The sequence below is a fragment of the Gobio gobio genome (genome assembly GCF_949357685.1).
Source record: "Gobio gobio genome assembly, chromosome: 18".
Taxonomy (NCBI): Eukaryota; Metazoa; Chordata; class Actinopteri; order Cypriniformes; family Gobionidae; genus Gobio; species Gobio gobio.
In genome coordinates this window covers 5,881,023-5,896,428 of record NC_137111.1, presented here as the reverse complement: position 1 = coordinate 5,896,428, position 15,406 = coordinate 5,881,023, and the positions used below count along the sequence as shown (strand labels likewise).

General features: G+C 39.0%; 1 protein-coding gene across 4 annotated transcripts in view; it reads left to right on the top strand.

The window, feature by feature from the left end:
* dst (dystonin) overlaps positions 1–15,406 on the top strand; it is a 338,403-nt gene that overhangs the window by 74,492 nt on the left and 248,505 nt on the right. For all 4 annotated transcript variants that reach the window (XM_079842865.1, XM_079842868.1, XM_079842869.1 and 1 more), the window contains one exon: positions 10,277–10,338. In XM_079842865.1, the coding sequence (XP_079698991.1) occupies positions 10,277–10,338 (62 nt within the window). The remainder of the gene's footprint in view (positions 1–10,276; positions 10,339–15,406) is intronic.

Sequence of the window (15,406 nt, the reverse complement as noted above, 5' to 3'; positions counted from 1 at the left end):
AAAGGGTTAGTTCACCCAAAAATGAAAATTCTGTCATTAATGACTTCCCTTTATGTTGTTGGACACAAATTAAGATATTTTAGTTGAATTCCGATGGCTCAGAAAGGCCTCCATTGGCACAATGTACACTCTCAAGACCCATAAAAGGTAGCCTACTAAAGACGTCGTTACAAAGTCCATCTCACTACAGTGGTTCTACAATAACTTTATGAAGCGACGATAATAGTTATTGTGTGCAAAAAAACTAAATAACGACTTATATAGTGATGACTGATTTCAAAACACAGCATCATGATGCTATGAATCATCGAGTCGATTCATGATTCGGATCGCGTGTCAAACTGCTGAAATACGTGACTTTGGCGATCCAACCCGCTGAATCGACTCATTGATTCATAACGCTTCAAACCACTGAATCAACTCATTGATTCATAACGCTTCAAACCGCTGAATCGACTCATTGATTCATAACGCTTCAAACCGCTGCATCGACTCATTGATTCATAATGCTTCAAAGCTTCATGATGCTGTGTTTTGAAATCAGTCAGCACACAGGGAAACTGCTTTGCTTTGGTCTTTCGCTGTTATTTTTGTTGGCCAATGGGAGTTTGTGCTTCATCATGGTTTCACAGATATCTATGGTTTCTCCACGGGGGTTTGCAGCTTTTCGATGACGTTCGCGTCGGGTAATCACGTCACTTCAAACCGTTCCCATGGCAATAGGCGGAAATGGCGGCTCTTGTGTGAAGTAAACGAAAAATTTTCAACTTTCTGCTAATATATATGACTTTTTTTGCAACGAAAATGCGGGGATTATGAAATCATGCTAGCCCCGCATATTTTGCACGCGGAAATAGGCAATTTATGCGGCGAAAGTGCGGCGTATTTGAAAAAATGCGGCCCCCGCATGAATATGCGGACTTTGGCTGATTATGCATTAAATCACGCGATCGCATAATCGCGTTTTTCTGGAGGGACTGATTGCAGTATCAACGGAAGGTGCTCTGCTTTAGTTTCAGGATACTTATATTTGAATTTGACTTTGTGATGTTCTCTCCCCATGTTATAATTATTTGTGATCAAACATTAATTGTCGGACCCCCTGCTGTACCGCTGCGGACCCCTTAGGGGTCGCGGGCCCGCGGTTGAAGTCCCATGCGTTAGAATGTTCGGTAGACTTTATCCATTTTTGCTTTGTCTTTTTATTCTCTGAAATTTTCTGGGGACCCCTTAGAACCTTCTGGAGGACCCCTGGGGGCCCCGGACCCCTGGGTTTGAAAACCCCTGCCTTAAGTGTCTGACGGAAATGCCACGCTTCTTACTTTGAGCTTTGTAACTCTGCAGATCTTATACACGCACAAACAGCTACATAACACACTAAAGAGAACGGACAACAAGAAATCGCATCATATGACCCCTTTAAATTGGATCAATAAATTAAATTAGAATAGTAAGACACTTTAGGACTGTTGCCAATCAAATTAAATCATTCACACTGAAATATTACAATTGCATTGAATAATGTAATGAGATTTTTACAAATATTTTTTGTATACAAATAAGAAATGTTGGGAAGAATGTTCACCATTAATGAGTGAGTCATTGAGTCATTCATTCAAACGATTCGCTCAAACGGATCTTTGACTCAACCAATGCAGTGAAGAAAAGACTGAGAGCATGAAATAAAATGTTTCTTGCACTTTTTCATTTTTCCAACACTGGTGGCATTTTATTTTTGCCTGTTTGTGTTTCTGAATGATATTGCTAATGATATTTTACCAGTGCGATTTGAAGCTCAGAAGAGAGCAGTGTTCAAGATTAGAGACATTTAGTTAAGTAGAGACTATACATGTGAATGAACATAAAATGTGTTCACAAAAAAAATCTGATTTTTTTTTTTTAACCAGGTGGGTTTGCGCTCATTGATTGTTATTGTTTATCTTAGTTCAGCAGAACACATCACTTTAGTTGATAGTAATGTTTAAATTACTGTATTTTCAGTGCAGATTTAGAGATGAAGGCATTTTTCGTTCATCATATTTTTGTCAGGCATGGTTACTGGTTGAATTTAGATATTTTGTACCAAAGCAACTTAAAGGACATAAAAGAACAACATCAAAATGAGATCAATTTTGATGAAGGATTACCTATGTTTGCTTTAACAATATGAAAAGACATGTTTTGTCCATATGAGATTATATTTTGTTCAATTAAGAACAAACCCTATCCACACTAATTTCTTTAGTCTGGCAATAACCATCAAGGTAACACTTTAGAATAATGGTCATTAGTTAACATTAGTTAACTACATTAGTTAACATGAACTAATAATGAACTGCACTTATAAAGTGTTTATTAATCTTTGTTAATGTCAACATTTACTAATGCATTATTGAAATCTTGTTAGCATTAGTTAATGCACTGTGAACTAACATGAGCAAACCATGAACAGCTGGATTTATATTAACTAACATTAACAAAGATGTACAAATACAGTAACACATGTATTGCTCATGGTTAGTTCATGTTAGTTAATACATTAACTAATGTTAACTAATGACCATTATTCTAAAGTGTTACCAACATCAATTATTGTTTTTAGGGATATAATTGTCCGGACCTCGGCCGGTGAGGAGGGTTCATTTACTGGACCTCAATTTTAGTTGAAGACTCCTGGTCTACAGCGTGAATGCCGCGAAAAACACACAAAACCAGGTCCCAAAGGGAGCCCATGGACATCACTTCAAAATATTTTTTTTTTTGTGTGTATGCAGAAGAAAGTCATACAGGTTTATAAATGATGACAGCATCACTTTGGTGTAAATACTAGGGCTGTCAAAAGATTAATCGCGATTAATCACATCCAAAATAAAAGTTTGTATTTACATAATATATGTGTGTGTACTCTGTTAATTATTATTTATATATAAATACACACAAAAGCATGTATATATTTAAGAAAAAATATTATTTTTATATATAAAACATTTATATTTATATATATTATAGATTATATAAATGTATATACGTACAGTATATACATGCAAATATTTCTTAAATATATACATGAATGTGTGTGTATTTATATATAAATAATAATTAACAGAGTACACACACATATATTATGTAAACAAACTTTTTTTTAAATGCGATTAATCGCGATTAATCTTTTGACAGCCCTAGTAAATACTGCTGGTGGCATTGACATTTGTAGGAGAGGATACAATTTGGTTGTGATTGGCATAACTAACTGAAGTGAACAGGGACAGGTTAAACCCTGTATGAAGTAATGGAAGCGATCAGTATTACAGTCCTGTTCATTGCTGCTTCACAAAGGAGCGCTGTGTAGAAAGTGCCACTGAACATGTCCATATCCCCAGAGGTTTCCAGCCTTGGTAACTCACCGCAGTGAGCCGTCCTTATGTAAACATTCACCATGCGGCGGAGCCACTTACTCACTGAGCTGCTGCTGGAAAACCTGACGGGACTCGTTCTGGAGCTGTGAGGGAATACTGAGGGAGTAGCTGCTGTCTCGCAGAGAAGCCAGAGATGTTCGGCGCTCTGCTGGAAACACCTGAGCTGGAGACGCTCAGCCTGATGAGGGGAGATGGCCGGCGGGACGCTCTGCTGGTGGCGCTCATGTGCTGCATGGGTCAGTGGCTTTCTCATGGCTTTGCTGCAGTGCAGGTTTTAGGGTGGTTTTCGTTCCTGTTGTAAGGCTCTTTGGGGCAGCGTTTATCTGTGTCAGTGCTGAAGGGTTCAAAGTGCAGTGAGGTTTCCAACGTTTGGCTGCTCCTGTCAGGGTGAGTTGACTGTGACATGCTCTGCTTTCTGGTAATTAGAGGTGTGGCTGTTCCTCATTCTTGGGAGTAAATATTAGAACAAAACCCAAATAATGTGTCCTTTCCAAATGACAAGTGTGGCTGCTTCATGTGTGTCAAGGCTTTACCATATTGGTTTATTGGCTGACATTAGAGCTTTTTACTTATATATATTGGCTGATTATATCTTTTCCTTGATTTTTACATTCTTATTGACTAAAAACATTTAATGCAGAGCTGCAAGATTCATTGTTAAAAGATGACTCTTGATTCAAATCTTATTCCTACATGACAACGGTTTGCCTATCTATTAAAGCTTAATAAATAGGTATAACAGTCTTTTCAACCACACAAATATCATTATTTCTGTGTTACAAATATTCAAATGATCACAGAAGTACTGGGATAAAAGTTTATAGTTCAGATATAAACACTGATGTCAATGCTAGTGATCGAAATAGAGCAAATCTCCTTTTGAAAGTAATGTGACGCTTCAAATAATGATTGAATCATTATATAATTACACCAGTTGGTGCCGACAAGTGACTGTTAAAAATGTGTCATTGAATCATTCATTCAAGAGATTTGTTCAAAAACACTGATTCATCCAGTAATGAAACAAGTCTTTGAGTGAGTCATTGAATCATTAAATCAAGAGATTTGTTCAAACTCGCTGATTCATCCAGTAATGAAACAAGTGAAGTCTTTATGAGTGAGTCAGTGAATCATTAATTCACGAGATTTGTTAAAAAACACTGATTCATCTAGTAATGAAACAAGTGAAGTCTTTATGAGTGAGTCATTGAATCATTCATTCAAGAGATTTGTTCAAAAAAGCTGATTCATCCAGCAATGAAACAAGTTAAGTCTTTATGAGTGAGTCATTGAATCATTCATTCAAGAGATTTGTTCAAAAACACTGATTCATCCAGTAATGAAACAAGTCTTTGAGTGAGTCATTGAATCATTAAATCAAGAGATTCGTTCAAACACGCTGATTCATCCAGTAATGAAACAAGTGAAGTCTTTATGAGTGAGTCAGTGAATCATTAATTCAAGAGATTTGTTCAAAAACACTGATTCATCCAGCAATGAAACAAGTGAAGTCTTTATGAGTGAGTCATTGAATCATTAATTCAAAAGATTTGTTCAAAAACACTGATTCATCCAGTAATGAAACAAGTCTTTGAGTGAGTCATTGAATCATTAAATCAAGAGATTCGTTCAAACTCGCTGATTCATCCAGTTATGAAACGAGTGAAGTCTTTATGAGTGAGTCAGTGAATCATTAATTCAAAAGATTTGTTCAAAAACACTGATTCATCCGGCAATGAAACAAGTGAAGTCTTTATGAGTGAGTCAGTGAATCATTAATTCAAGAGATTTGTTAAAAAACACTGATTCATCCAGTAATGAAACAAGTGAAGTCTTTATGAGTGAGTCAGTGAATCATTAATTCAAGAGATTTGTTAAAAAACACTGATTCATCTAGTAATGAAACAAGTTAAGTCTTTATGAGTGAGTCATTGAATCATTCATTCAAAAGATTTGTTCAAAAACACTGATTCATCCAGCAATGAAACAAGTGAAGTCTTTATGAGTGAGTCATTGAATCATTCACTCAAGAGATTCGTTCAAAAACACTGATTCATCCAGTAATGAAACAAGTGAAGTCTGTTTTTTTTTGTAAATAAAACGTTTATTCAATTGCAAGTGAACAAGATTTAAGAAACTGATCAGAACTTGTTGGAATGGCAAAAACTGTACTGTGTGCACTCTCACAACCAAATACATGTAGCAAGGCTCTCAAATAAAGATTGGTGCCACACACATGTCTGTGTCAATCTTTTTCTAGAAAGGTAAACGTTTAAAAAAAGAAAGAAAAGTGATTACTGAGCTCATTCTGTTTCTGTAATTCCTTTAATAGCTGAAAAGGGTCTTTAACACCTGAAGTTGCTATGCAGGTATATCTAGTACAACAGCATTGCAAACACACTGATTTTAAATGCTTCAGACTGACAGGCCCACATACTGCATCTGTCACTATAAATCAGATTTCCTCTCAATGCTCAACAGCTCTACTTCAAAGATGAGTGTGGCACCACCTTTATGAGTGAGTTATTTAATCCTCCATTCAAGAGATTCATTCAAAAACACTGATTCATCCAGTAATGAAACAAGTGAAGTCTTTATGAATTAGTCACTGAATCATTCATTCAAGAGATTCGTTCAAAAACACTGATTCATCCAGTAATGAAACAAGTGAAGTCTTTATGAGTGAGTCATTGAATCATTCATTCAAGAGATTCATTCAAAAACACTGATTCATCCAGTAATGAAACAAGTGAAGTCTTTATGAGTGAGTCATTTAATCATCCATTCAAGAGATTCATTCAAAAACACTGATTCATCCAGTAATGAAACAAGTGAAGTCTTTATGAGTGAGTCATTTAATCATCCATTCAAGAGATTCATTCAAAAACACTGATTCATCCAGTAATGAAACAAGTGAAGTCTTTATGAATTAGTCACTGAATCATTCATTCAAGAGATTCGTTCAAAAACACTGATTCATCCAGTAATGAAACAAATGAAGTCTTTATAAGTGAGTCATTTAATCATTCACTCAAGAGATTCGTTCAAAAACACTGATTCATCCAGTAATGAAACAAGTTAAGTCTTTATGAGTGAGTCATTGAATCATTCACTCAATTGATTCATTCAAAAACACTGATTCATCCAGTTATGAAACAAGTCTTTATGAGTGAGTCATTGAATCATTCACTCAATTGATTCATTCAAAAACACTGATTCATCCAGTAATGAAACAAGTGAAGTCTTTATGAGTGAGTCATTGAATCATTCACTTAATTGATTCATTCAAAAACACTGATTCATCCAGTAATGAAACAAGTCTTTATGAGTGAGTCATTGAATCATTCACTCAATTGATTCATTCAAAAACACTGATTCATCCAGTAATGAAAAAAGTCTTTATGAGTGAGTCATTGAATCATTCATTCAAGTGATTTGTTCAAAAACACTGATTCATCCAGAAATTAAACAAGTGAAGTCTTTATGAGTGAGTCATTGAATCATTCATTCAAGAGATTTGTTCAAAAATTAATGAATCAGTGTTTTTCTAATGTTTTATGCACGGTCATTGTGCTAATCTTTGCAATATTGACTCAAATCATGCTGCGTGTTGAGATGTGCTGTTCCTGTCATCAGACTTTTCTCCTGATGAATGACAGATTTCAGACAATCCCACTTACATTTGAAGGAGAGAACCTTATCCAGAGAGCAGAATATCATGGAGACTTCTGACTATTATCCAGTAAATATTACGTGCATAGCAACACAAGTTTTCACAGGCAAACACCGCAGATCTTCCTCAGAGAGAGTAAACATGTAGTTTTCGGATTAGTTGTAGGTCATCCCTCTGTTTCCGTTGACAGATGGTGAAATAGTCCTGTTTTCCGCAGGGTGTCTGTTGGGGAACGGGGCCTTTTCACATATTAATGTGCAACACTGAACAAATCAAGGTCAAGTGATGATGACGATGATGGTTAAAGGGTTAGTTCACCCAAAAATGAAAATTCTGTCATTAATGACTTACCCTCATGTCGTTCGACACCCGTCAGACCTCCGTTCATCTTCAGACACAAATGAAGATATTTTAGTTGAAATCTGATGACTCTGAAAGGCCTCCATTGGCTCAATGGCACTTTACACTCTCAAGACCCTTAAAAGGCACTAAAGACGTCGTTACAAAGTCCATCTCACTACAGTGACTCTACAATAACTTTATGAATCGGCGAGAATAGTTTTTGTGCGCAAAAAAACCCTAAATAACGACTTACATAATGATGATGATTTCAAAACAAAGCATCATGAAGCTTCGAAGCGTTATGAATCAGTGAGTCGAATCAGCAGTTTGAATCGCCAAATTTCAGCAGTTTGACACGCGATCCGAATCATGAATCGACTCACTGATTCATAACGCTTCGAAGCTTCATGATGCTTTGTTTTGAAATCGTCATCATTATGTAAGTCGTTATTTAGGGGTTTTTTTGCGCACAAAAACTATTCTCGCCGATTCATAAAGTTATTGTAGAGCCACTGTAGTGAGATGGACTTTGTAACGACGTCTTTAGTGCCTTTTAAGGGTCTTGAGAGTGTAAAGTGCATTGTGTCAATGGAGGCCTTTCAGAGCCATCAGATTTACACTAAAATATCTTCATTTGTGTCTGAAGATGAACGGAGGTCTGACGGGTGTCGAACGACATGAGGGGAAGTAATTAATGAGAGAATTTTCATTTTTGGGTGAACTAACCCTTTAAGTCTGATTTAGAGCATCTGCTTGATGTTAAGCTCAAGTTTGCTTTGCGTTTTATATAAAGATGTCTGTTCACTGATGGGGTTTTGAAACACTATTTATATTTGCGTTATACGGCTGTTTTGTCCTCTCACAGCTGAGCTCAGCCGTCTGTGATGCAGGCCTGTCTGTTGTCATGGACACAGGAAACAAAATACTGTGGTTGGGACCGGGAGAGCTGCGTAATGGAAGCAGGAGTTGCCTGGGATTCAGTCTTTTTCAGTCATTAGCTTTCACATCCTGTCCAGAATTCTAGATTAGAAACATAACATTACAACATGGCAGAAAGCTCTCATGCCAGCTAACATTAGCGGGGGTTTTCATCAGCTCTTGTAAAACTAGGCAGAATGGGTACATCCTATGGCATTTACTTAAACCGGTCATAAGGATCAACTTTTTGAAATTGAGATGTATACATCATCTGAAAGCTGAATTAATAAGCTTTTCATTGTTAGGATAGGACACTATTATTTATTCAGCTTTCCACTGATGAATGGTTTGTTATGTGGCGTTCACACAGGACGCGATTGACGCAAATAATTTGCGCTTAACGCGCAAAGTTGGACGCTTGAATATTTTGAGTTTACTCACTTCATTCGCGCATGAAATTCGCTTAATTCGCGTGTGACATTCACTTCACAACACACGTGAATTCGCCTCATGGGCGGGGCTTCTGCCAGCGGCTCGTCTCGTTGAGAAATGACTGACATGGGCTGTGTTTACACGTCTTTTTTGTTAAAATCTACTGTTAATGTGTAACAAAACATAGTTTTAAGACTTTTTCAGGCGATAATGTAGTTGTTTAAAGCTCAAGTATGTGGTTTATTTATATAAAGAGTGCCTATTTGAACATTTTATCTGGGGTTTTCGGAGTTGTGAGCTCCAGCGTACAGCGGCGCTCAGCGTTCATTAACCCCGGCGAGAGCAGCCTTTCCTCGGCCAGTCCTTCTGCCGTCTGCCGCTGGCTCTGATGTCTCTGTGGTGTCTCGAGCTATAATTCGTCTTGTGTAGATGTAACGGCCGATCTTTGGTCTCATGGATCTATAATTTGTTCCCTAGCAAATCGTTTAGGCTGAGGGCAAAGTGAATTTTCATTACTTTTTTATTTTTAGGCAATAACTTTACGTTACCGTTGTAGCCGACTAGCACTGACTTTGAATGTTTGACTGAATTGTTTGCTTTATTTAATGTATAGCTTATTATAACTTTTACTTATACTTTTGCATTATTGATCAAACATAAACTTGCATTTAACAAAAAGAGACTGGGTTGTGTTTCATGTCATTTAATGTTATCACAGTGATAATCATATTGTCTGAACCAGATATTAATATACAGATTTTCTTCTCATTGCTGTCACTACTAGAGCAAGCTCCTGATTGGTTAACGCGGCGCGAATATCCGCCAAAGTTCAGATTTTTCAACTTGAGCGATTCAAAATGCTCAATTTGCGTCATTCGCGCGAATCACGCGTTCAAAACGTTCAATTCGCGTCGCCTCATTCGCGCGAATCGCACCGCAGAATGCCTATTCGCGTCTCTGCATTGACATAACATGTAAATCACTCGCGCGAATCACGTCATTCGCATCCGGTGTGAACGCACCATCAGGATTGGACAATATTTGGCTGAGATGCGACTATTTGAAAATCTGAGGGTGCAAAAAAATCTAAATATTGTTAAAATCACCTTTAAAGTTGTCCAAATGAAGTCATTAGAAACGCATATTACTACTAATAAAACGTTTTTTATATATTTACGGTAGGAAACAATCATGTTATTGAGCACGTGAGCAGCGCGAGCAGCGTGTTCGCTCCTCCACCGTGAATAAATTACATCCGAACGCACAAGTTTATCACTGAGATGGCTGCACATTTATTTTTGCAGACGTCCACATGACTCTAGTATCATCCTAGCATTTGTTGTATTGCTTTAATGATAATTTTAAAAACAATATTCATCTTTACTGTAGCACAAGTTGTAACACCATTGCTTTTCCAGTAATAGATGACTGGATATGATCAATGCTAACATTTATTCTGAGATCAGTTCTAACATCACTCCCTCTTATTTTTCAGATGAAAGAGACCGAGTCCAGAAAAAGACTTTCACAAAATGGATCAATCAGCACCTCTTGAAGGTACGTCTGTTTTTCTTGTTTTCATGGCACTGTATCAGTGCGACTGAGCATTCCCATTATCTGTCTCTCCCTGAGTTATAGCAACAAACAAATCTGACTGTACAAACAGTGAACTCTGAGAAGGAAGGTGTTAACATGTGCTTTAGTTCAGTTTGGGAGGGACCTGGCAGCTCCTTACACGCTTCAGGTGTGCCTAAGTCTTCAGGGCATTCGCACTTAGATTTAAAAAAGGTCCCATAATAAATGTTAGAGATCACATGATCCGTTTATTAACCGTGAAGCACATGCTGACGTGTCTGAACATCCCATGATATAGATAATATACTGTTTCCTGGTCATCTCCAGGACAGATGTAGCTCATTTCACAATATTAATCAGTCAAACCTGTTTTATTTTCAGTATTTTCCAAATGAGGTTCAACCACCTTTTCAAGTCTGTGCAAATGTTTTGTGTTCATTTAGACTTCATTTCAGGCTCTCTTAGCAAGTAACAGCACGTCCGGTAGAAGCACTTCAACTTGATTTTCTATTGTAGAATCATCTCCAATCAGATAAGATAAATATCTTCATAAATAGTTTTATTTTTATTGCTGTCATCATAATTACTATCAATAATGTAGCAAGATAATTCACCACAAAGAAGAAAAACAAGTACCAGCGTGTTGGATAATTTGATATGGATAATTATTATAGTTCACTCTGTGGAATGTTCATGATCTGAGTAAAATGTTCAGAGAGGATTTAAATATATACTGTATATATACACAGATCAGGCATAACATTATGACCGGTGAAGTGAATAGCACTGATGATCTCTTCATCTCCTGTTATTGGGTGGGATATATTAGGAAGCAAGTGAACATTTTATCCTCAGAGTTGATGTGTTAGAAGCAGGAAAAATGGGCAAGCGTAAGGATTTGAGCGAGTTTGACAAGGGCCAGATTGTGATGGCTAGACGACTGGGTCAGAGCATCTCCAAAACTGCAGCTCTTGTGCGGTGTTCCCGGTCTGCAGTGGTCAGTCTCTATCAAAAGTGCTCCAAGGAAGGACCAGTGGAGAACCGGCCACAGGGTCATGAAGGACCAGTGGAGAACCGGCCACAGGGTCATGAAGGACCAGTGGAGAACCGGCCACAGGGTCATGAAGGACCAGTGGAGAACCGGCCACAGGGTCATGAAGGAACAGTGGAGAACCGGCCACAGGGTCATGAAGGACCAGTGGAGAACCGGCCACAGGGTCATGAAGGACCAGTGGAGAACCGGCCACAGGGTCATGAAGGACCAGTGGAGAACCGGCCACAGGGTCATGGGCGGCCGAGGCTCATTGATGCCCGTGGGGAGCGAAGGCTGTCCCGTGTGGTCCGATCAAACAGACGAGCTACTGGAGCTCAAACTGCTCAAGAAGTTAATGCTGGTTCTGATTGAAAGGGGTCAGAATACACAGAGCATCTCAGTTTGTTGTGTATGGGGCGGCACAGCCGCTGACCAGTGCCCATGCTGACCCCTGACCTCCGCCCAAAGCACCAACAGTGGGGAACACCTGGGGAACACATGGCACCAGGTGCACTATGGGAAGAAGGCGTGGCGGCGGAGGCAGTGATGCTTTGGGCAATGTTCTGCTGGGAAACCTTGGGTTACTTTGACACGTCCCACCTACCTAAGCATTGTTGAGCCCATGTCCAGCCTTTCATGGAAACGGTATTCCCTGGTGACTGTGGCTCTTTCAGCAGATAATGCGCCGCCACAAAGCACAAATGCTTCAGGAATGGTTTGAGGAGCACAATGAGTTTGAGGCGTTGACTTGGCCTCCAAATTCCCCAGATCTCAATCCAATCGAGCATCTGTGGGATGAGCTGAACAAACAAGTCCAATCCATGGAGGCTGTTATGGCAGCAAAAGGGGGACCAACACAATATTAGGAAGGTGCTCATAATGTTAAGCCTGATCGATGTTTATATATATATATATATATATATATATATATATATATATATATATATATATATATATATATATATATATATATATATATATATATATATATATATATATATATATACAGTGAGGAAAATAAGTATTTGAACACCCTGCTATTTTGCAAGTTCTTCCACTTAGAAATCATGGAGGGGTCTGAAATTGTCATCGTAGGTGCATGTCCACTGTGAGAGACATAATCTAAAAAAAACAATCCAGAAATCACAATATATGATTTTTTAACTATTTATTTGTAAGATACAGCTGCAAATAAGTATTTGAACACCTGTCTATCAGCTAGAATTCTGACCCTCAAAGACCTGTTAGTTGCCTTTAAAATGTCCACCTCCACTACATTTATTATCCTAAATTAGATGCACCTGTTTGAGGTCGTTAGCTGCATAAAGACACCTGTCCACGCCATACAATCAGTAAGAATCCAACTACTAACATGTCCAAGACCAAAGAGCTGTCCAAAGACACTAGAGACAAAATTGTACACCTCCACAAGGCTGGAAAGGGCTATGGGGAAATTGCCAAGCAGCTTGGTGAAAAAAGGTCCACTGTTGGAGCAATCATTAGAAAATGGAAGAAGCTAAACTGACTGACTGTCAATCTCCCGCGAACTGGGGCTCCATGCAAGATCTCACCTCGTGGGGTCTCAATGATCCTAAGAAAGGTGAGAAATCAGCCCAGAACTACACGGGAGGAGCTGGTCAATGACCTGAAAAGAGCTGGGACCACCGTTTCCAAGGTTACTGTTGGTAATACACTAAGACGTCATGGTTTGAAATCATGCATGGCGCGGAAGGTTCTCCTGCTTAAACCAGCACATGTACAGGCCCGTCTTAAGTTTGCCAATGACCATTTGGATGATCCAGAGGAGTCATGGGAGAAAGTCATGTGTTCAGATGAGACCAAAATAGAACTTTTTGGTCATAATTCCACTAAACGTGTTTGGAGGAAGAAGAATGATGAGTACCATCCCAAGAACACCATCCCTACTGTGAAGCACGGGGGTGGCAGCATCATGCTGTGGGGGTGTTTTTCTGCACATGGGACAGGGCGAATGCACTGTATTAAGGAGAGGATGACCGGGGCCATGTATTGCGAGATTTTGGGGAACAACCTCCTTCCCTCAGTTATAGCATTGAAGATGGGTCGAGGCTGGGTCTTCCAACATGACAATGACCCGAAGCACACAGCCAGGATAACCAAGGAGTTGCTCTGTAAGAAGCAGATCAAGGTTCTGGCGTGGCCTAGCCAGTCTCCAGACCTAAACCCAATAGAAAATCTTTGGAGGAGCTCAAACTCCGTGTTTCTCAGCGACAGGCCAGAAACCTGACTGATCTAGAGAAGATCTGTGTGGAGGAGTGGGCCAAAATCCCTCCTGCAGTGCAAACCTGGTGAAAACTACAGGAAACGTTTGACCTCTGTAATTGCAAACAAAGGCGACTGTACCAAATATTAACATTGATTTTCTCAGGTGTTCAAATACTTATTTGCAGCTATATCATACAAATAAATAGTAAAAAAATCATACATTGTGATTTCTGGATTGTTTTTTTTTAGATTATGTCTCTCACAGTGAACATGTACCTACGATGACAATTTCAGACCCCTCCATGATTTCTAAGTGGGAGAACTTGCAAAATAGCGGGGTGTTCAATTACTTATTTTCCTCACTGTATATCTCAACTATTCTCCATTAAATGTTGGATAGATTTCTGTTCTACAATGTTATTATTATAACTGAAACTAAAACCATAAAAACAAAGGAGCGGCATATGGACACACAAATCAGATCTGAACAGCTGCAATAAACAATGCGGACAGTCAATAATTTTTTTACATTTTTTTTTAAAATTTAATTTAGGTCTGATTCCAGTCGGATACACAAATAATCGGATTTGGATTGACAGTGTGTTAGTTCATTTTGTTTTGTTTGGATTCTATCGTCGTGCGCTTTACTACAGCCACAAATAATATAAATTTTTTTCAGCACACTTATCAATATTATTATACATTTACAGTATTTGAGTCACCTCGACTATTACTGTTTGTTATGGTGCCTGACTAGCAGCGCATGGTAAAGTGTAACGGACTGACCCAGATCCCGAGTTAAACATCTATTTTAGTCATGCAGCTGTGGTTGCTGGGGATTATGATGAAGAGGACCTGGGTGAAAGCAGGTCAGTAAGGCTGAGAGGTGACTTCAGCGGCGTGGTGTTCAGGTCCAGCGTGGGGCGACGGTCAGTAGCGAAAGGCCTTCAGATAAGACATCTGTGGTTAGCCAGCGTCTCACGGGAGCGCTAGTGTTTACTGTAGGGAACCACTACAATCCTGTATGTGTATGAGAGGGATAATGGGCTTTCAACACAGCATAAGGGATGATTCACTGTGATGATGCCTCAAAAAACATCCTCTTACAACGGTCATACATTCCTGAGTACTTGTTTGCAACAAGCAATGACTAATTGTTGAGACACTGTGACACTTGGACAACCTAGGAAATATGAATGAAAATATCTGTTCTTTTACAGTAAGTGCAGATATTATCTGGTTTGTCAACTGGTTTTAACTGCTGATGTGCTTAAACAGGCCTTTCAAGGTGCACTGGTGTCTCATAAGCCCCGTTTCCACTGGAATTACCCGAAACAATTTGCCCCAGGACCTTTTTTCCCAGGAACTCTTTTTCCCCCAGACCTGCTGCTGTCTGCGTTTCCATCACAGTCTAAAGTAAGAAGATTAGTCCGGTGACGTAGGACTGCGCGTGACCTTCCAGAGCCCACTGGATTTCGTCTTCCGCTAATAAACGTAATTAAACCAGAACCTCGTTGTCAGTCCAACGGTCGTAATTTTTAAAACTCCATTGTTGATTCGAATAGCAAACAACTCTTACTGCATGCACCGCGACTGACTTTTAGGTTGAAATAAAATGCTCTGTGAGCTCAACCAATCAGCATGTTCAGCGCCCAAGTCCCATCCCCGAAAGTTCCTGAACTTTGAAAAAGTACTGCCTCGCGAGCAGGGCCATTTTGAGGGGGAATATTTTCCTGGAACTTCATTTAGACCCTGGTCAAAACACACCGAGTA